At 38.4% G+C, this 20718-nt stretch overlaps 2 protein-coding genes across 2 annotated transcripts; both read right to left on the reverse strand.

Annotated features, from left to right (window-relative positions):
• Window positions 1-2289: 2289 nt before the first annotated feature.
• Window positions 2290-2900, reverse strand: LOC116262608 (short-chain dehydrogenase/reductase 2b-like). Its single transcript, XM_031642097.2, has 2 exons — window positions 2756-2900; window positions 2290-2628 (listed from the first exon to the last, which is right to left on the reverse strand). The coding sequence occupies exons 1-2, from the start codon at window positions 2756-2758 to the stop codon at window positions 2311-2313; spliced, it is 321 nt and encodes a 106-aa protein (XP_031497957.2). The 5' UTR covers window positions 2759-2900; the 3' UTR covers window positions 2290-2310.
• Window positions 2901-11844: 8944 nt separating this feature from the next.
• On the reverse strand, window positions 11845-19036 carry LOC116261850 (short-chain dehydrogenase/reductase 2b-like). Its single transcript, XM_050080017.1, has 5 exons — window positions 19019-19036; window positions 14362-14655; window positions 13217-13297; window positions 12555-12728; window positions 11845-12368 (listed from the first exon to the last, which is right to left on the reverse strand). Exons 1-5 carry the CDS (start codon window positions 19019-19021, stop codon window positions 11991-11993), a joined length of 930 nt encoding a protein of 309 aa, XP_049935974.1. The 5' UTR covers window positions 19022-19036; the 3' UTR covers window positions 11845-11990.
• Window positions 19037-20718: the final 1682 nt, after the last annotated feature.

The raw sequence follows: 20718 nt of genomic DNA on the forward strand, positions 1-20718 counted from the left end.
ATGTACGACGTGTATATCCATGCCATCCGACATATCTAGGCAACATTTTTTCTTCTTAATACTACCGATTAAACAACAGAGAACACTGTGTCAGCAAAAGCTTGATCAGCCACTTGGGGTTGCACTGGTTGAGTGCACACTTTTGATTTCGATGGAACCATTATTGATTGAACTCAGTGTCCAATTACAATCCAATACATCCAAACAAAAAAACGGTATAGACGAAGGACTGCTCCTGTAACCAAGCAAAGTTTCATATCCTGATTATCATGGAGCACTATTACTACATAATTATAATCTAGATAACAGTATTTCGACGTTATTTACATAATCAAACTACTAGTGTAGGCAGAGTTCGGATTGATCTATCCTTGGTGGCCATCAGAACTCAGAGTCCACGCATTCCATGAAATTGTGTCCAGAAGGACCATCAACGGGGAAGAGAGCAACTCGCACTACGTTTTCAGCTCCTTCAATGGGTGAGAGGTTGCCTGTACAATCCGTCATATAAGTTTTCACGGCCCCAGGGTGCACACTGTTCACATAAGCTACGCCATTCAACTGAAGGGCTAAAAGCCTCGAGTATGCGTTCAAGGAAGCCTTCGAAATGGAGTAAGCAGGCAACTTGAGTGGCCACTTCTCCATGGCCTTCTCAGACTTGAGGTCCTCCAAGAACAGGTTCAGTACCCCATCGATCTTCTGCTCTGTCAAGCCCTCTGTCTCCAACAGTTGCTTCCTCAGCCCTTCATCCCTAATATACTGATGAAACAAGTTGACAACCCGATTATGTTTGAAGCAGGGAAAGGACACCTTAAACTACCAACACATCAAGAGAAATTTAATGGAGCACTGCTTAATGAAATAGAAGAATTTAGTAGAACAGAAACTACTTATGCTATCAAGTTTGATGCTACCGCTGCTATTGTAAATAGTATGGCAGTGGTAGAACTCACACATAGCTGTCCTGCAATGGAAGACACCATGACAATCCTGGCCTTGTGAGGGGAAAGGCGGAGGAAAGGGAGTAAGGCCTTGGTCAGCCTCACGGTTCCATAGTAGTTGGTGTCTATGCACTCCTTTGCTGATTCATAACACTCCCTTGTCCCACCCGCGGAGTCAAAGTTCGCCTGCAACACCAATATCAGTGCAAGGTAAGCTACCTCCAGAAATACGAACTTCAAGCAAGATAATGTTTTGATGGGGATGAAACCCGAAGGCATGAAGTAGGAATGGTTGGTTTGGTATCACTAATCAATCCTTCAAAAACTACTATACAGATAAAGTATCATGTGTTTTTCTTGTTTCTGAAAATTCATCAGCTGGGTTACACACACACATAGAGAGAAGAAGTTGGAGGTGGTGTGAAGTGGGGAGAAGGAGGAAGAAGACAATAGCCGGTCCACTGAGAGAACTATTCTTAATCATAAGATTAACACACCTCAATACCATCACGATAAAACTCTTGAAGACTGAAATGAAGAATGTGGTCATTGCAAGCCACCCAACCTTTTATATATATATATATATATATATATATAAGAAAGAGAGAAAAAAAAAAGAAAAAGAGCCGATAAAATAAGAATTCATAGCAAATTTTTGGAAACAAGAAGTCTTCTATATACAAAAAAAAACCACAAAAACAAAAATAAGACAAATATGCAAGAGAGAGAAAGAAAGAGTACCAGAAATGTATTGGGGTCCACATTGTTGTGTTCCATCAACTTCCAGTTTACCTTTGCCTTTAGAATAGCAGCATTGTTTACCTACATCAACAAAATATGTTTTTATTAAAGCAATGAAGATTATAGGTACATTTAAAAAAAAAAAGGTAAGAAGAACCGAAAATCCTGTAAAATTCAAGGAAAAAATTGTGGGTGAATTTCCTTTAAAGTGCTTTTACATGGTGCTTTCCACTATATGCTGGTTGGAAATCGAATCAAAACCCTTTTTTATCAAGAATTTCATTTTTTTTTCTGGGATTATATTTTTCCAACCGGGCAGATCCTCAAAGTAACTTCTCAACATAAGAAAACTTCTACAATTATCGATCGTTCTTTTGAGAAAAAATTTGGAAAACAATCTTCCTCTTTGGAACAAAAATAAAACCAAGTTGTATCACAATAACAAAATTGGTTATAATATATATATATATATATATATATATATATATATATATATATATATATATATATAGTAAAGTTTTTCTTCAAATTTCAAGCAGATCTTTTTTAAGAACAAATTGCACGTACGGCTTGCTGCAGCTTAATGTTTGAGACATTTACGAGATGAAGATGAACGCATACCGTCGACCTACGAGATTTCATTTCTGCTTACCAGAATGTCGACGAACCCAACACGTAATTTCAACCAGTCGACGAATTCCAGCACACTTTGCTGTTGAGTGATATCCAGAGTGTGGAAGATGACATTCTTCCTCTCTGCTTCAGCTGCTTCTTGCAGGAACTGTTGAGCAGGGACTGAGAGTTGCTCATGTGGCTGACGAGCAGTCATGATGACGGTGATCCCCTTGTGTGCGAGCTGCCGGCAAACCTCCAGCCCGATCCCTCTGTTCCCTCCCGTCACCACCGCCACCGTCTCCCCACTCCACCACTCTGATTCCTTTGCTTCCTGCAACAACACAAAAAAGAATCATATCTTTCTCATCGAAGACCAAGAGGTCAGAGCCTTGTTCCCTACGTGGCATAAAGTAAATTCCCAAGTTCGCACGAGGGCCATTCCATGAAGAGAAGCTCACCATTTTCCTGGAAAGTACTGGTCCTGCAATTAGCGCAACTATGCGACAATCTACCGCAGGCTTATTGTGAAAATGGTAGGATTAATCGGAATCGGACTAGGAAGGAGGTTCAGTCGAAGCAGGAAATATCTCTAAGCATGAGCACGCCAACATAAAGAGTCACCTCGCGCATTTATATAAGTTGTAGATCTTACGTTGCGTGCACAACAGCTTAGACATCTTCCTGTTGAACTGATCGAGTTTGAAAGTTAGGACAGCTGTTGGCATGCATATTTTGATGGAACCCAAAACAAACCCAATATCATTTTATAATCCAAGATAAAAAAGCCTAAACAAATTCAAATAGGAGGCAATCCTCAAAGCCACTGTTCATATGCCTCTGCATCATTTTCTGGTGGGCACATTTGTTCCACCATGATCTACATAACTGTGTTCCTGGACTTGACACAAAAAAAAAATTCAAGTTTAACATAGGCAAAGGACTTGAGTAGCTACGCTTTATTGATGTGCATTTAGTCGCAATCGGAACTCCGAGTCGTTGGGCTCCACGAAAAAACGTCCAGGAGGACCGGCAGGAAGGAAAGAGCAACACGCGCTACATTCTCTGCCCCTTCAGAGATTGCCTATTGAGTGTATCATATTCACACCATAGTCATCAGAAAAAACACGTTGAGCAAAAAATAAGTCAACTAAAGAAAACGAAAAAAAAAACTCTCTTTTTTGGAAAAATGCTAACACAGACAGACACGTTTTTTTTGGTGTTTTTGCCCCTTCTTTATTCATTTTGTACGTGTTTTTCACGTTTTTAATCTCAAACAACTTGTTTCCATTTTTTAATTTTTATTTGTTGTTTATCTACTTATTTACTCATTTATTTTATTGTTCCTTGGTTTTTAAGTTTTTTGTTTTAAATTTTACAACTCTACAGTATTTTCCTCCTTTTTTTTCAAGTTTGTTGTACTCGAGAAAAACTCACTGTCTACAATGCAAAAATATTATTTATGACTATGGTTCATACAAGCTATGCTCTTCAATTCAGGAGCCAAAAGCCTCAAAGAGGCCTTGAAAAGGGAGTAAGGAGGCATCATCTGAGGCCACTTCCCTCCATTGCCTTGTCTGGCTTCAGGTCCTCCAGGAACAGGTTCACAACCTCCTTGATCTTTCTTCTCTGTAAAAATCTGTCTCTGGTACTTACTTCCTCGACTCTTCATCCCTTACGTACTGATGAAACAATCAGATTATGTCAATGCAGCCTTCAACCATGGAAGGCAGGCAACGAAAATAACTAAGATCATATGGTACCAAGAATGCGTATGAATTCACACTTTGTCCCTTGGACCCTTGGGCATTGTCCAAAAAGTGGTGTACGATTTGAAATTGATGTGTGAATCTTTTCTTCTACGGGGATGTAACATGCCCAAATGGTTCATTTTGAATCACCTGCGGATGAATGGTACGTTTTTATATTTAATTATTATAGGAATCATGTGAGCCCATTTCATGTCTCATATAATTCTATTACTAACGCTGCTCTTTCTGTTACTGCAATATAAGCTTGGAGGCGTTGAGACACACAGCCCAGTTCTGCAAGAGAAGAAACGATGACAATTCTAGGCTTGTAGACCGGAGACCGGATAAGAGGCATTCCATGCTTCATTTGCTGATTCATAACCTTCTGATGCCCCACTTGCATGTGCTTTACACACACACACACACACACACACACAGAGAGAGAGAGAGAGAGAGAGAGAGAGAGAGAGAGAGAGAGAGAGAGAGAGAGAGAGGAAAATAACATAAGTTTAACAAAAAGTTGAACCTGAAAAGAGATTACATCTTAAAATCAGCTCTTAATTCTTATAAAAAGTTGAAGGTACACCATTTTCCCATAGGTTATGGGAAATTAACTAGACATTATACAACATGTGCTGAACTGAGACATCCTCATTTCAATAAATAATATGGTCTTGAAATTTCAAATGATTCATCAAAACGTGAACAGTCATATTCTCCAAATGGTACCCAATTTCTTTTTGTTTCTCACTCTAATTGGTTCATTGATCTGGTTTCGAATTGTAGATATGTTTGTGACTTCAATGGAAGGCATAAATCATGTAAATGCATAAAGATCTTGACACACTCGACCAAACCATATCAGGTGAGTGGCAGTTTCCTCGGCACAACAACATAAAGGACACCTGCTCGCAAGGTGAAACCAAACCTTTTGAGGTTATTTTGAATTTGAATGTGGTCCAACAGAATAAGCCATGCAAGAGTTTTGGATCGTCGAGTAGAACCCTCGGCCCAAAGGAGATTATGAGGAAACCAGTTTACACTAGGAGGTTGAAGCCAACTATATGCACAATGTATAGAGAAGTAGCCTTCGCCATCTCGTGCCCATGAAAAAAAATGCTCTATGAAATCTGTCTTCGAATTGCACTTAATAAAGATAGATATCCATATTCTCACCAAATAAGATACTCTTCGTCTATTCGGAAGAGAAAAGAGACTATGCAAATTGTATTTGTATCGCAAGGTCATCGCACAAATTAAAATGGAGCCTTAGATAAATGCCCACCACTTTAAAATGAGAGAAATATTTCTCTTGTTGATATCTGGGATTCCTAAACCTCCACGGGTAGAAGGCTGAGTAACATATTCTCAAGCCACATGATGTTTTTTCTTCTCAAGTTTGTCCCACACCACAAAACTCTGCAACATTAGCTTTTAGCCAGCAGAACCCTCTACCCATGTCAACATTCTAACACCATCAGGATAGCACATTTTAAGAAATTGAATGGAGGACGGGGTTTTACACACCACCAAACTCGGACTTGTTGTACTACCCATCATTTGTTTAGAGAGAGAGAGAGAGAGAGAGAGAGAGAGAGAGAGAGAGAGAGAGAGAGAATGAAGTGCTTGCCAAAAAAAACTAGTGGAGTGTTGTATGTAAGTTGAGAGGTGCACTGTGGGTGGTGGGTAGTGGTCATTTCGTTTACCCAAAAGTAAGAATGTCAACACATCTAATTGAATAAGATATTTGACTGAACCATTCCAAAAAAATCAGATATGAAAAAAAAATCCAAGGGCTTTGCTCGTCAAGCTGGGGGCTTTGCTTATGAAGTGAAGTGACGTAATGGATATTCCCAAATTGTGTCTGGGCTTTGCGAGTGCTTTAAATCGGATTGGATTCACATTTAAGAAATGACATGATCAGATTTGGATTTGGATATGCATAAATATCTAATTGCATTCATATACGAATTTGCATCGAGCGTGTTTCTAATGCTTTAACATTTTGAAAATAGGCAAAATTCAGTTCAAAATACAGATTCGGGTTCAGATATAAATATAAAAATTAGATTCAAATTGTAAAATCAGATTTCTGATTTGGATTTGGATGTGACTTTTCTTTATTCGTATTCGAATCCAATTGGTTGACATCCCTATATAAAGAGTGAGAGAAAGAGAAGGGATTTTTTTTTCTAAAATTTGATTGCAATTCTTAAAAAAATAGGATTGGCAACTCCATGCGTTTAGAAAAATAAATAAATCTTAAAATCACAACTAGAAAGTTCATAACTTACGAAGGACGTATATTGGCAAGACGTGGAATGAAGTCCAAGGATCTCACACTCTTTTTATGTAACTTTCTTGGAATTGAAGAAACACTATTTTGGAAAAAAATTTGGTGAATCTAACTATTTTCTGTTCTAATATGTTTATTGAAAACAACAACTACCTAACCCAATGGATTGCATCCTTTCTTTCAAACAGATGACGTTGCTTAACGTAATATCATCATTTAAAAGTATTGACTTTGGCATAATAGTTTCTTTTAGAAATCTTTTCTTAAGATCTATTCCAGGTTTTTAGGAAGCAGTCATTTGTAACTAGTCAAGGATTGTGTCCTCTTACTAAGCATTGCTTAATGAGTTTTGTCCTATAAATTTATTTTAGCTCAGTAATATCTATTTTTTGTGAGTTTTACAATTTTTTTTTTAAATATCATCTGGAACGGCTTGTTGAAGAGTTTGTGGCCCATGATAAAAGGATACACCAAACAATTTTTGATAACTGTAAGAGCATCATCATATTTACTATTGTAATTTTCTCTGCTTATAGCGATTTAATTTTGCTTTCTTGAAATTCATCATAGTGATGATCAATGAAGGTACTTGCGCTTAACGCAATTCGCTTGATTTAGCAAAGATAGTGACCCTCAATATATAGATATAGAGGAATTGAAATTTAATGGTTGCAGTTTATGTGGCCAAATGGATTTTTTTAAAAAAATTCCATTGCTAAAAACACACAAATCTGGCATTCGTAGTCGTAGACACACACAACCAGTACGTCAAGGAAAGCAAGGAAAAGTGAGAGAAATGGCTAGTAAATTGAAGAAGCTAGCTAAGACATAAAATTTCTCATAAACAATCTCAAGAATTGAACCACATATCTACATGTAACTGCAGAACATCTCATCTATGTACGTGTATATCCATGCCATCCGACATATCTAGGCAACAATTTTTCTTCTTAATACTACCAATTAAACAACAGAGAAAACTGTGCTAGCGAGAGCTTGATCAGCCACTTAGAGGTCGTTTGATGGCTACAGGACAGGCAGAACAGGACACGCGTGTCCTGTTTAGTGAGTTTTTTCATCAAACGTTGGACACATGTCAGACTGGACTGGACGAACGACTAAGCGAAGGTCGTTTTGTTCCGAGCTAACCCTCGAAACAGACAGGACAGAAATTCATCTCCCACCCACGACGACCCCGACCCCAACCCCAACCCCGAGCCCTCGACGTCTGCCCCCATCTCCTTCTCCTCCACCTCCACCCCCATCTCCTCTGCCTTTCTCCTCTTCTCCGCCCCCGACCTTACTTTCTCCTCATCTCCGCCCTCGTCTACACCCCCGAGCTGCCCTATTCCTGTTTCTCTCCTTCTCCTCCGCCGATCGAGCTGCCCTAGCCCTCACCCTGTAGCCCCTTCTTGTCTTCCTTGCCCCTCACGCTTAACGTCTCGCCTCGTTCAAACGTGCAGTGGATTGAAGCTGCCCCTTGCCCTTCCAATCAAGCAATCTGCAACCTCTCAGCCCAGCAGCTCGTCAGCTTCCTCTTCTCCTCTCCTCAGCAGGAACGACAGCTCTCCGCAGCAGCGACTCTTCCGCATCTCTGTCGAGGTTAGGCCCAGAATGCTTCTCTCTTTCTTTCTCTCTGTTGTTTTCCTTTTTCATGACCGCAGGCTTACTCCTTTTTCTTGCCCTTTTTCCATTGCCGGTTATCATTTGCAGGCCACCAGCAGACCAGCCGTAGCTTCCGTTGCAGCCCAGCAGTAGCTTCTCGTCAAGGTAAGGGCGTCCTCTTTTTTACAACAAAAATAAATCTATAACAGACAGGGTTTCATGACTATTGATTTTTTTGTTCGGTTGGTTCACATTGATATACTTCTATTGTTAAATTTGTTAGTTGAAACTTGTTTGCCTTCAATGAAATGATATAAATTGACCTACTGATATGAATTGATATGGTGTTGTGCTGTACTTCTTATAAATATATTTCATTCTTTGTCTGTCTTGCTTGAATTGGTTATTGTACATAGCAATAGCAATTATTTGCTTGAACAGGTTAGGGGCTAATAACTGTTTGAGGCTGGCGAAGGATGACATTTCATTCTCCTAATCCTTTTGAAAAGCCTGGTAAAGGAGACATGTAACAAGCTGTTCCTTTGGATGTGGCTAATCTACATGAGTAAGGCCAAAAGAAAACTCTCATTGAAGCGAAGAGGGCAGAACAACGAGCAGAAAAAAAACCATAACAGCTTCTATATGAATTTTCTAGATTGCCCTTGGCAGTGAACAAATCATTATTGTTATTTACGACAAAACAAAAATATTTATATGGTCCTTTCTAGGCATAGTAAGAACTGCTTAAGAAGATCACTTTAAGTAAAAAATAAACCAATTTAAACAGTTCTTAATTAAGTTTATGGATTAAAGCACTGAGGGATTTTCTTCATATTAACTATCAAGAAAGAATTGAAACAGGGAATGGCAAATCTGTACCTTTAAATAGGGATGTCAACGGCTTGGATACACTCTTTACTGAATTGGATTTGATCAGACCTTATTTAATCAGATTTTGATTCAGACTGTTTTTTCACACAAATGGTCCGTTTTTTGTGTTCAACTGTAAGCCTCACGAAGTTCATTATACACTAAAATCTACTACTGGTTGGAAGTTTTAAACAATGGATTCCACAGGAGTTCGGAAATCAGATCACCAGCTTGGTTCTAAGATATGATGCTCCTCTCAAGTTCTATTGTGCATATAATTAGGTCCTCTCCTTGTAAAAAATGTAAGTGAATTTTCTGAACTTTTTTCCTGACTACGCCACCATTTTTTAATAAGGTCCATTAATCTTTGCCAATATTTTGTTTATATTGATAAAAGGTAAGGTCCTATGAATAGTGTTTATCACACAACGTTTTCCATGATTTGTGCTGGACATTCAGCCCTGTGTTTGCAAATTTCATCAACAATAATATTTTGGTTTCCTGAGTTTCTGTTTAATCCATGTTCGTGTCTTTGTTACCTTTCTCATTGAGTCCTAAAGGGAAGGCAAAATCCACGTAGGAGGTGAGTTGTTATTTGGTCCTGATGAGGCAATATCACAATTTATCGGGCAGTGGAGAAACATGGGAAAATTGTCTTAATAGAAATGAAGGACTCATTGAACAATGGAAATGAAAATGTGAAAGTGAAGCACTCAAATAGTTATATGAGTTAGATGGTCACTATAATAAACTTTTTTGTCATTTAAGATGATACACGTTTTTTTTTTATTTTATTCTTTTTGTCTGTAAATTTGCATACCGTTGGATGGTGTGTATGTGTACATGTGCATGCATGATAGTGTGAAACAGTTTAGCAGAAAATTAAAAATCACCATTCCTTTCATATTTTCACTTTTTAATAAACCTTACCGTTATAATCTACATGATTTGCTTAATAGAAAGTGAATTTTGAATAATGTGATTACAACAAAGGACCATACACTGTCATAGTTGCAATGCTTTGTGAAGAGGTGAATCAAAGGACATCTCTGTTATCACTCTTATCATTCGCCTCAGCCACAGTTTTGCACCTGATATTCAACTTCAATCACGAGAAGAAATATTGCAAGATCTCAAAGCACATCCTGTTTCTGTTTGTTTAGCATGCGGCAGTTGTCAAGATGCAGGGAAAAATTATCTTGCTGCTTAGATGAGTAGGTGTTGTGTGAGGTTCCATGTGAATCTTGTGTGGCTCTGACTGATCATAAAGGAAGTGTCAAATTTTAGTAATATATGTTAACTTATCTCGAGCCGATTGCAGAGAAAATTAGTACATTTGATTAAGGAAAGACACCGTTGATAATGTGAAATTCAGTGACCTGAACATTGGGTAGCACAATGTCATTTGTCAACTAATATTGATGGTTGGCAATTACTTTCCATCAACATTTGGAGGTTTTAGTTCTAGATGCTGCTAGCATGTAAAGTCTCGTGACCTTGAGAGTGGCTTGTAACCATTACACTCCTTTTGTCTAACTGCACAAAGCTACACATGTGCACATGAAATAGGAGATAAATAGACGACTAAAATATCCAAAAATATAACTGTAATGTGTCTCCGTTTCATGTGCACCATTTATATGATCACAGAAAATATGTCCCGAAGGTCTTTATGTTTAGCAGTGAACAGGTGTAAAGAGAGTTGTAATGTTGCAAGAGAAGCGCCCATCCATTGTCTTATCACCTTCACATGTTTTCTATGGACTTCATAGATTACAGCTGACTCAGTTTAGATCGGAGCAAGTGTCAGGAACAAAATATCACCGATATTTTGGGGAAAAGAAATCTTTGTTGTCCAAATGCCGTCTACTTAACTTGCCATTGGAGATGTCAATGAACCAGATTTGAATTAGATGTACTCTTTAATATGTTTTTTCAGATATTCATACTGTTCGGATTGAAATTTCTATCTCAATAAAACAAAAAAAAAATTAATACCATTATCTTCGGATTGAAAAGAAATATTGTTTTAATTATACTTGATTATTTTAATACTTTATGATGATAACCTAATTATTTGTATGTCTTTTTAATTTCTGAAATGCAGGAACCAGACGGTGATGCATCTTCTTAAGTATTGCATGACTTCGATGCGAAGAGTAGTCTGCAGGACATAAGACTAGTTATCTAGCAAGTTGTCATAGTTGTTTTTGTTTTATGACTTACAACAATTGAATATTTTAAACAATTTGTATGGGACCATGGTGTTTTAGTTCATCGGTGGTGGTGAAGGTGTTGCCTCGGCATGATTTTGTCCTCACATAATCCTTTGGATGGTGGCTAGTGGTGGTGAAGGTGTTGCCTCGGCATGATTTTGTCCTCACATACCTCTCTGTTAATACTTGTTAACATTGATAGGGAAAATTGTGAAAATCCTATGTATTTGATTAAATATATGCTTTTTCTCTTTACTAAAAAAGTTCATTTGAAATACTTTTAGAACCGATGTGAAGAGCGCACACTTTTACATTATTTGAATATGTTCCTTCCAATGTGATGTGAATGCTTCCTCCTTTGTTCATTGGTGTTTTGTATTGCTTTTTGATAAAAGGCTTTCAAGTTTATTTATTTATTTATTTATTGCTGATGAAGTTGTACAAGAGATATTGAAACTGAAGGTTTCTTTCACTACAAAGGTCAGACACAGAACGGATAGATCAGACAAGACAAAGACAAACATCAGACAAGACGGACAGAACAAACAAACACGAAACAAACGCCGGACAAGAAAATCATCAAACGGGTGGACAAGGAACACCATTGTCCATGAGGACAGGACAGTGGTGTAATGGACAGGACGTCCTGTCTGTTCTGTCCCAGTGGACAACAATCAAACGACCTCTTAGGGTTGTATTAGTTGAGTGCACACTTTTGATTTCGATAGGACCATTAATGATTGAACCGAGTATCTAATTACAATCCAAGAAATAAAAAAAAAAAGAACAGTATATGCGAAGGACTACTCCTATAATCAAGCAAAGTTTCATATCCTGATAATTATCATGGAGCACTTTTACTACAAAATTATAACCTAGATAACAGTATTTCGACGTTATTTACATAATCAAACTACTAGTGTGGGCAGAGTTCGGATTGATCTATCCTTGGTGGCCATTAGAACTCAGAGTCCTCGCATTCCATGAAATTGTGTCCCGAAGGACCATCAACGGGGAGGAGAGCAACTCGCACTACGTTCTCAGCTCCTTCAATGGGTGAGAGCTCGCCTGTACAATCCGTCAAATTAGTTTTCACGGTCCCAGGGTGCACAGTGTTCACATGAGCTACGCCATTCAACTGAAGAGCTAAAAGCCTCGAGTATGCGTTCAAGGAAGCCTTGGAAATGGAGTAAGCAGGCATCTTGAGTGGCCACTTCTCCATGGCCTTCTCAGACTTGAGGTCCTCCAAGAACAGGTTCAGTACCCCATCGATCTTCTGCTCTGTCAAGCCCTCTGTCTCCGACAGTTGCTTCCTCAACCCTTCATCCCTAACATACTGATGAAACAACCCGATTATGTTTGAAGCAGGGAAAGGACACCTTAAACTACCAACACATCAAGAGAAATTTAATGGAGCACAGCTGAATGAAATAGTAGAATTTAGTAGAGCAGAAACTACTTATGCTATCAAGTTTGATGCTACTGCTGCTATCGTAAATAGTACGGCAGTGTTAGAACTCACACATAGCAGTCCTGCAATGGAAGACACCATGACAATCCTGGCCTTGTGAGGGGAGAGGCGGAGGAAAGGGAGTAAGGCCTTGGTGAGCTTCACGGTTCCATAGTAGTTGGTGTCTATGCACTCCTTTGCTGATTCATAACTCTCCCTTGTCCCACCCCCGCAGTCGAAGTTCGACTGCAACACCAATATCAATGCTAGGTAACAATGTGAACTTTAAACAAGATAATGTTCTGATGGGGACAGATCCAGAAGCCATGAAGTAGCAATGGTTGGTTTGTATCACTAATCAATCCTTCAAAAACTACTCTACAGATAAAGTATTTGTGTTTTTCTTGTTTCTGAAAATTCATCTGTTGGTAACACACGCACATACAAACACACATAGAGAGAAGAAGTTGGGGGTGGTGTGAAGTCGGGAGAAGGAGGAAGAGGACAATAGCCGGTCCACTAGAGAGAACTATGCCTAATCATAAGATTAACGCACCTCAATACCATCTTGATAAACACTCTTGAAGACTCAAATGAAGAATGTGGTCATTACGGTTGGGCCGGTTGTGCTACCCAGCAGTATATATATATATATATATATATATATATATATATATATATAGAGAGAGAGAGAGAGAGAGAGAGAGAGAGAGAGATAGAGAGAGAGAGAGAACCAGAAAGGTATTGGGGTCCACGTTGTTGTGTTCCATGAACTTCCAGTTTACCTCTGCCTTTTGAATAGCAGCGTTGTTTACCTACATCAATAAAATATGTTCGTATTAAAGCAGTGAAGTTTATAGGTACATTTAAAAAAAAAAGGTAAGAAGAGCAGAAAATTCTTCAAAATTCAAGGGCAAAAATTTTGTTGGTGAATTCCCTTTGAAGTGCGTTTACATGGTGCTTTCCACTGTATGCTGGTTGGAAAATTCAACCGAATCCAATTATTGTTGTCTGGATAAACTGTTGGTCCTTTCTGTATAGAACTATTTCATTTGTACAAACCATAGTTATTTATGGTAGGTTATAGTACAGCTGCTAGCTAGAAAACAAAGTTAGGTATGGTAGGTTGTGCTCCAGTGAGAAGTTGTATTAAATTGGGGCAACAAAATGTCCCGCCCAAATTATGGCATTCCCAGTGTAAAGAAAAAAAAAAAAAGAATATTTCTTCATCATAATGGCTTCTTAGGGCACCTGATTAGCCAGAGGAGAGTTTCATATTCTACTGAATTCGTGAAAGTTGAACCTTTGGTGACGATCGAGTGATATCTTTTGTCCATAGTAGTTTATCTACAGAATGCCCTTCACCCCATTTGTTTATAGGGTTTTCAAAGTTTCAATTTGTAGAAAAACCGCTCACCCCTTAGTTTTGTGCTTGCACGAGAAGGTTTCTTGAAAAATTTTGTTGCCCAACGTTTTAGTTTTTTGGGAAAATACTAAATTCGCAAAAAACATTTTTTTATCAAGAATTTTATTGTTTTTTCTGGGCATATATTTTGTCTAACCGGGCAAATTCTCAAAGTATCATCTAAACATAAGAAAACATCTGCAATTATCGATCGTTCTTTTGAGAAAAAAATTGAAAAATCATCTACAATCTTCCTCTTTGGAACAAAAATAAAACCAAGTTGTATCACAATAACAAAATTGGTTATAATATATATATATATATATATATATAGTAAAGTTTTTCTTCAAATTTCAAGCAGATCTTTTTTAAGAACAAATTGCACGTACGGCTTGCTGCAGCTTAATGTTTGAGACATTTAGGAGATGAAGATGAACGCATACCGTCGACCTACGAGATTTCATTTCTGCTTACCAGAATGTCGACGAACCCAACACGTAATTTCAACCAGTCGACGAATTCCAGCACACTTTGCTGTTGAGTGATATCCAGAGTGTGGAAGATGACATTCTTCCTCTCTGCTTCTGCTGCTTCTTGCAGGAACTGTTGAGCAGGGACTGAGAGTTGCTCATGTGGCTGACGAGCAGTCATGATGACGGTGATCCCCTTGTGTGCGAGCTGCCGGCAAACCTCCAGCCCGATCCCTCTGTTCCCTCCCGTCACCACCGCCACCGTCTCCCCACTCCACCACTCTGATTCCTTTGCTTCCTGCAACAACACAAAAAAGAATCATATCTTTCTCATCGAAGACCAAGAGGTCAGAGCCTTGTTCCCTACGTGGCATAAAGTAAATTCCCAAGTTCGCACGAGGGCCATTCCATGAAGAGAAGCTCACCATTTTCCTGGAAAGTACTGGTCCTGCAATTAGCGCAACTATGCGACAATCTACCGCAGGCTTATTGTGAAAATGGTAGGATTAATCGGAATCGGACTAGGAAGGAGGTTCAGTCGAAGCAGGAAATATCTCTAAGCATGAGCACGCCAACATGAAGAGTCACCTCGCGCATTTATATAAGTTGTAGAACCCTCGTTAATTGACTTGTCGACAGTTGCGTTGCGTGCACACAACAAATATGTCGAAACAAGTTATATTCACTACCACCTTTTCAAGATAAAAATAGAAATCCATAAAAAGTAAAAAAATACCCTGGTTAATTGACTTGTCGATCGTTACGTTCCGTGCACGCAAAAAATATGTCAAAATTAGTTATATGCAACGCTTAATGACTAAAATAACTTTTAAAGGTGGAAATAGCAAGAAAAAAAGTAAAACACTTTATAAAAAATATTTTATCAAAATTACAAAAATATCCCTTGCTCCTTTACTAATGAAACAACCGAGAAAACTGTGTATACATAATTATAATCTAGATAACAGTATTTCGACGTTACTTACATAATCAAACTACTAGTCCAGGGGTAGTTCGGATTGATCTATCCTTGGTGGCCATCAGAACTGAGAGTCCTCACATTCCATGAAATTGTGTCCGGAAGGACCATCAACGGGGAAGAGAGCAACTCGCACTACGTTCTCAGCTCCTTCAATGGGTGAGAGGTTGCCTGCACAATCCGTCAAATTAGTTTTCACGGCCCCACTGTGCACACAGTTCACATAAGCTACGCCATTCAACTGAAGGGTTAAAAGCCTCCCGTAAGCAGGCAACCTGAGTGGCCACTTCTCCATGGCCTTCTCAGACTTGAGGTCCTCTAAGAATAGGTTCAGTACCCCATCAATCTTCTGCTCTGTCAAGCCCTCTGTCTCCGACAGTTGCTTCCTCAACCCTTCATTCCTAATATATTGACGAAACAACCCGATTATGTTTGAAGAAGGGAAAGGACACCTTAAACTACCAACGCCTCTTGCTAGTCATTTCAAATTGTCCAAGGATTTGTCACCCAAGACAGATGAAGAGCATGAAGAAATGTCAAATATTCCATATGCTTCAGCAGTGGGCAGCTTGATGTATGCTATGGTATGCACTAGACCAGACATAGCACAAGCAGTGGGAGAAGTGAGCAGATACATGGCTGAACCTGGAAAGAAACATTGAGAGGCTGTGAAGTGGATATTACGATATTTGAAAGGAACTTCAGGTATGAGCATTTGTTTTAAGAAAAATGAATTACTTTTGCACGGCTTTGTGAATGCAGATTTGGGTGGTGATCTTGACAACATGAGAAACACCACTGAGTATATTTACACCATAGGAGGAACCTGTGTCAGTTGGGTCTCACAGCTTCAAAAGGTTGTTGCGTTGTCTACTACTGAAGCTGAATATATTGCAGTTACAGAAGCCAATAAAGAGATGATTTGGCTAAAGACTATTCTAAAAGAATTGCGTGTAAAGGAAAAGAAGAGTGTTCTCTCTTGTGACAGTCAAAGTGCAATTCAATTAGCCAAGAATCCAGTGTTCCATGCTAGAACAAAGCATATTGAATTGAACTATCATTTCATTAGAGATTTGTTGGAAGAGAAGATACTATCTCTTGAAAAGATTCGTGGAACAGAGAATCTAGCAAACATGTTGACAAAGCCTGTGACTGCTGAGAAACTGAGGTTATGTTTGACCTCAGTTGGTTTCCAAGGTTGATTGATGAGGTGGCGTCGCACAGGTTGAGTATGTGATGTACATGCACTTGGATGGATCAAATCCAAGTGGGAGATTGTTGGTGTATGGAACTTGATCCATACTGGACATTCATCTGCACTTGGATGTACACTCTTATGTAAGGGCATTTATGTCATTTTGTACAAATACGGGTTTGCCCTAATCCTTATGTTGTGAGGGGGGCCGCAATTTTTTTTTGGTCTTCTCTCTAAGAGTGCCTGTGTTCATCTGAGAGTGAATAGTGAAAGATCTGTGCGACCGTGGATGTAGGAGATTATTACTCCGAACCACGTAAATGTTTGTCTTCTTCCTTGTTGCTTCTATTCCCCTCTTGAGAGTGAGAGAAAAGAGTTGTGTGTGTTGTTCCTAACACTTGGTGTCTATGCATTCTTTTGCTGATTCATAACTCTCCCTTGTCCCACCCCCGTAGTCGAAGTTCGACTGCAACACCAATATCAGTGCTAGGTAAAAATGTGAACTTTAAACAAGATAATGTTTTGATGGGGACAGATCCCAAAGGCATTAAGTAGGAATGGTTGGTTTGGTATCACTAACCAATCCTTCAAAACCTACTATACAGATAAAATATCATGTGTTCTTGTTTTTGAAAATTCACTAGTTGGGTTACACGCACACATACACACATACAAACACACATAAAGAGCAGAAGTTGGGGGTGGTGTGAAGTGGGGAGAGCGGTCCACTCGACAGAACTATGCCTAATGATAAGATTAACACACCTCAATACCATCACGATAAACACTCTTGAAGACTGAAATGGAGAATGTGGTTATTACATGTCACCCAACCCTGCGGGTTGTACTACCCAGCATTATATATATATATATATATATATATATATATATATATAAATATATATATATATATATAGAGAGAGAGAGAGAGAGAGAGAAAACCAGAAATGTATTGGGGTCCACATTGTTGTGTTCCATGAACTTCCAGTTTACCTCTGCCTTTTGAATAGCAGCATTGTTTACCTACATAAACAAAATATGTTGTTATTAAAGCAGTGAAGATTATAGGGGCAATTAAAAAAAAATGGTAAGAACAGCAGAAAATTCTTAAAAATTCAAGGGCAAAAAGTTTGTTGGTGAATTTCCTTTACAGTGCTTTTACATGGTGCTTTCCACTATGTGCTGGTTGGAAAATTCAATCGAATCCAATTATTGTTGTTTGGATAAACTCGTGGTCATTTCTGTATAAAACTATTTCATTTGTACAAACCATAGTTATTTATGGTAGGTTACAGTACCGCAGCTAGCTAGAAACCAAAGTTCGGTATGGTAGGTTCGACTCCATTGAGTAAGTTTTATTAAATAGGTGCAACAAAATGTCCCACCCAAATTATGGCATTCTCAATGTACGGAAAAATGAAGGAATATTTCTTCATCATAATAGCTTCTTAGGGCGCCTGATTAGCCAGAAGAGAGTTTCATATTCCACTTAATTCGTGGAACTTCAACCTTTCGTGACGATCGAGTGATATCTTTTTCCCATACTAGTTTATCTACAGAATGCTCTCCACCTCATTTGTTTATAGCGTTTTCAAAGTTTCAATTTTTAGAAAAACCGCTCACCCCTTAGTTTTGTGCTTGTACGAAAAGGTTTCTTGAAAAATTTTGTTTCCCAACTATTTAGTTTGCTGCGAAAATAATTAGTTCGCAAAAACCATTTTTTATCAAGAATTTCATTTTTTTTTTCTGGGCATACATTTTGTTTAGCCGGGCAGATCCTCCAAGTAACATCTAAACATAAAAAAACATCTACAATTATCGATCGTTCTTCCGAGAAAAATTTTGAAAAATCATCTACATCTTCCTCTTTGGGACAATAATAAAATCAAGTTGTATCACAATAACAAAACTGGTTATAATATATATAGTAACGTTTTCATCAAATTTCAAGCACATCATTTTTAAGAACAAATTGCACGTACGGCTAGCTGCTGCTGAATGCTTGAGACATTTAGGAGATGAAGATGATCGCATACTGTAGACCTACGAGATTTCATTTCTGCTTACCAGAACGTCGACGAACCCAACACGTAATTTCAACCAGTCGACGAAATCCAGCATACTTTGCTGTTGAGTGATATCCAGAGTGTGGAAGATGACATTCTTCCTCTCTGCTTCTGCTGCTTCTTGCGGGAACTGTTGAGCAGGGACTGAGAGTTGCTCCTGTGGCTGACGAGCTGTCATGATGACGGTGAGCCCCTTGCCTGCGAGCTGCCGGCACACCTCCAGCCCGATCCCTCTGTTCCCTCCCGTCACCACCGCCACCGTCTCCCCACTCCACCACTCTGATCCCTTTGCTTCCTGCAACAATACAAAAAGAATCATATCTTTCTCATCGAAGCCCAAGAGATCAGAGCCTTCTTCCCTATGTGACGTAAAGTAAATGCCCAAGTTCGCATGAGGGCCATTTCATGAAGAGAAGCTCACCATTTTCCTGGAAAGTACTGGTACTGCAATTAGCCCAACTATGCGACAAACTACCACAGGCTTATTGTGAAAATAGGAGGATTAATCAGCAACGGAGTAGGAAGGACGTTCAATCGAAGCAGGAAATAACTCTAAGCATGAGCACGCCTACATGAATAGTCAGCTCGCGCACTTATGTAATTTGTAGAACCCTCGTTAATTGACTTGTCGATCTTACGTTGCATGCAAACAACAAATATGTCAAAATTGGTTATATTCAGCAGCGTGCATTTAGTCGCAATCGGAACTCCGAGTCGTTGGGCTCCACGAAAAAATGTCCAGAAGTACCGGCGGGAAGAAAAGAGCAACACGCGTTAGATTCTCTACCGGTTCAGAGATTGCCTATAGAGTAGAGTATATCATATTCACACCATACTCTTTTATAGTCATTCGAAGCTGTCACAAAAAATATGTAGAGGAAAAAAATATGGGTATAATACCATAAAGTTTTATATGTCAATAATAAAACGAAAAAAGTTCGGCAAATTTAAAAAAAACATTTAAAATAACTTAAAAATTATAAAAAATAAAAATTTAATAAAAAACGCAAAAAACACAAAAAAGTGGAAAAAACAGGAAAAAAACCGTATAATATGAGTATTATACACGTTTTTTGTTTTTTGACTTTTTTTTAAAAAAATGCATTTTATTCCCATTTTATATGACAGAGGTGTTTTTGGTGTATAATACTTGTTTTTTAAAAGGTGTTTTTGGCGTATAATATGCGTTTTTCTTATAAAAACAGCGTTTTTTGTGACAAGAAACACGTTGAGAGAAAAATAAGTCAACTAAAGAAACGAAAAAAAAATCTATTTTTTTTTTGGAAAAACACCAACACATACAGACACGTTTTTTCTTGGCGTTTTTGCGCCCTTTTTTTCATCTTGGATGTGTTTTTCACGTTTTTAATCTCAAACAACTTGTTTCCATTTTTTAATTTTTTATTTGTTGTTTATCTACTTATTTTCTCTTTATTTCATTTTTCCTTATTTTTAAATTTTTGTTTTAAATTTTGCAACTCTACAATATTTTCCTCCTTTTTTTCAAGTTTGATGTAGAAGAAAAAAACTCCCTGTCTAAAATGCAAAAGCATTGTTTATGAATATGGTTCATACAAGCTATGTTCTTCAATTCAGGAGCCAAAAGCATTCAAAGAGGCCTTGAAAAGGGAGTAAGGAGGTAGCATCTGAGGCCACATCCCTCCATAGCCTTGCCTGGCTTCAGGTCCTCCAGGAACTCGTTTACATCTTTCTTCTCTGTAAAACTCTGTCTCTGGTACTTTCTTCCACAACTCGTCATCCCTTACGTACTGATGAAACAATCAAATTATGTCAATGCAGCCTTCAAACATGGAAGGCAGGAAATGAAAATAACTAAGACCATATGGAACAAAGAATGCGTATTGTCCCTTGGGCTTTGTCCAAAAGTGGTGTACGATTTGACATTGATGTGTGAATCTTTTCTTCTATGGGGTTGTAATATGCGCAAATGGTTCATATTGAATCGTTGTAGATGAATGGTACGTTTTTATATTTAAATTATTCTAGCAATCATGTGAGCCCATTTCATCTCTCAAATAGTTGTATTACTAACGCTGCTCTTTCTGTTACAGCAATATAAGCTTGGAGGCGTTGAGACACACAGTGCAGTCCTGCAATAGA

The sequence above is a fragment of the Nymphaea colorata genome, chromosome 10, assembly GCF_008831285.2.
Source record: "Nymphaea colorata isolate Beijing-Zhang1983 chromosome 10, ASM883128v2, whole genome shotgun sequence".
Lineage (NCBI taxonomy): Eukaryota > Viridiplantae > Streptophyta > Magnoliopsida > Nymphaeales > Nymphaeaceae > Nymphaea > Nymphaea colorata.

Excerpts from the sequence above, each read along its gene's own strand:
- LOC116261850 (XM_050080017.1), bottom strand. Across the intron at positions 12,729-13,216 it reads TGGACCCCAATACCTTTCTG|TCGAACTTCGACTGCGGGGG; the intron begins GTTCTCTCTCTC and ends TTGGTGTTGCAG. Across the intron at positions 12,369-12,554 it reads CCATTGCAGGACTGCTATGT|TATGTTAGGGATGAAGGGTT; the intron begins GTGAGTTCTAAC and ends TTGTTTCATCAG.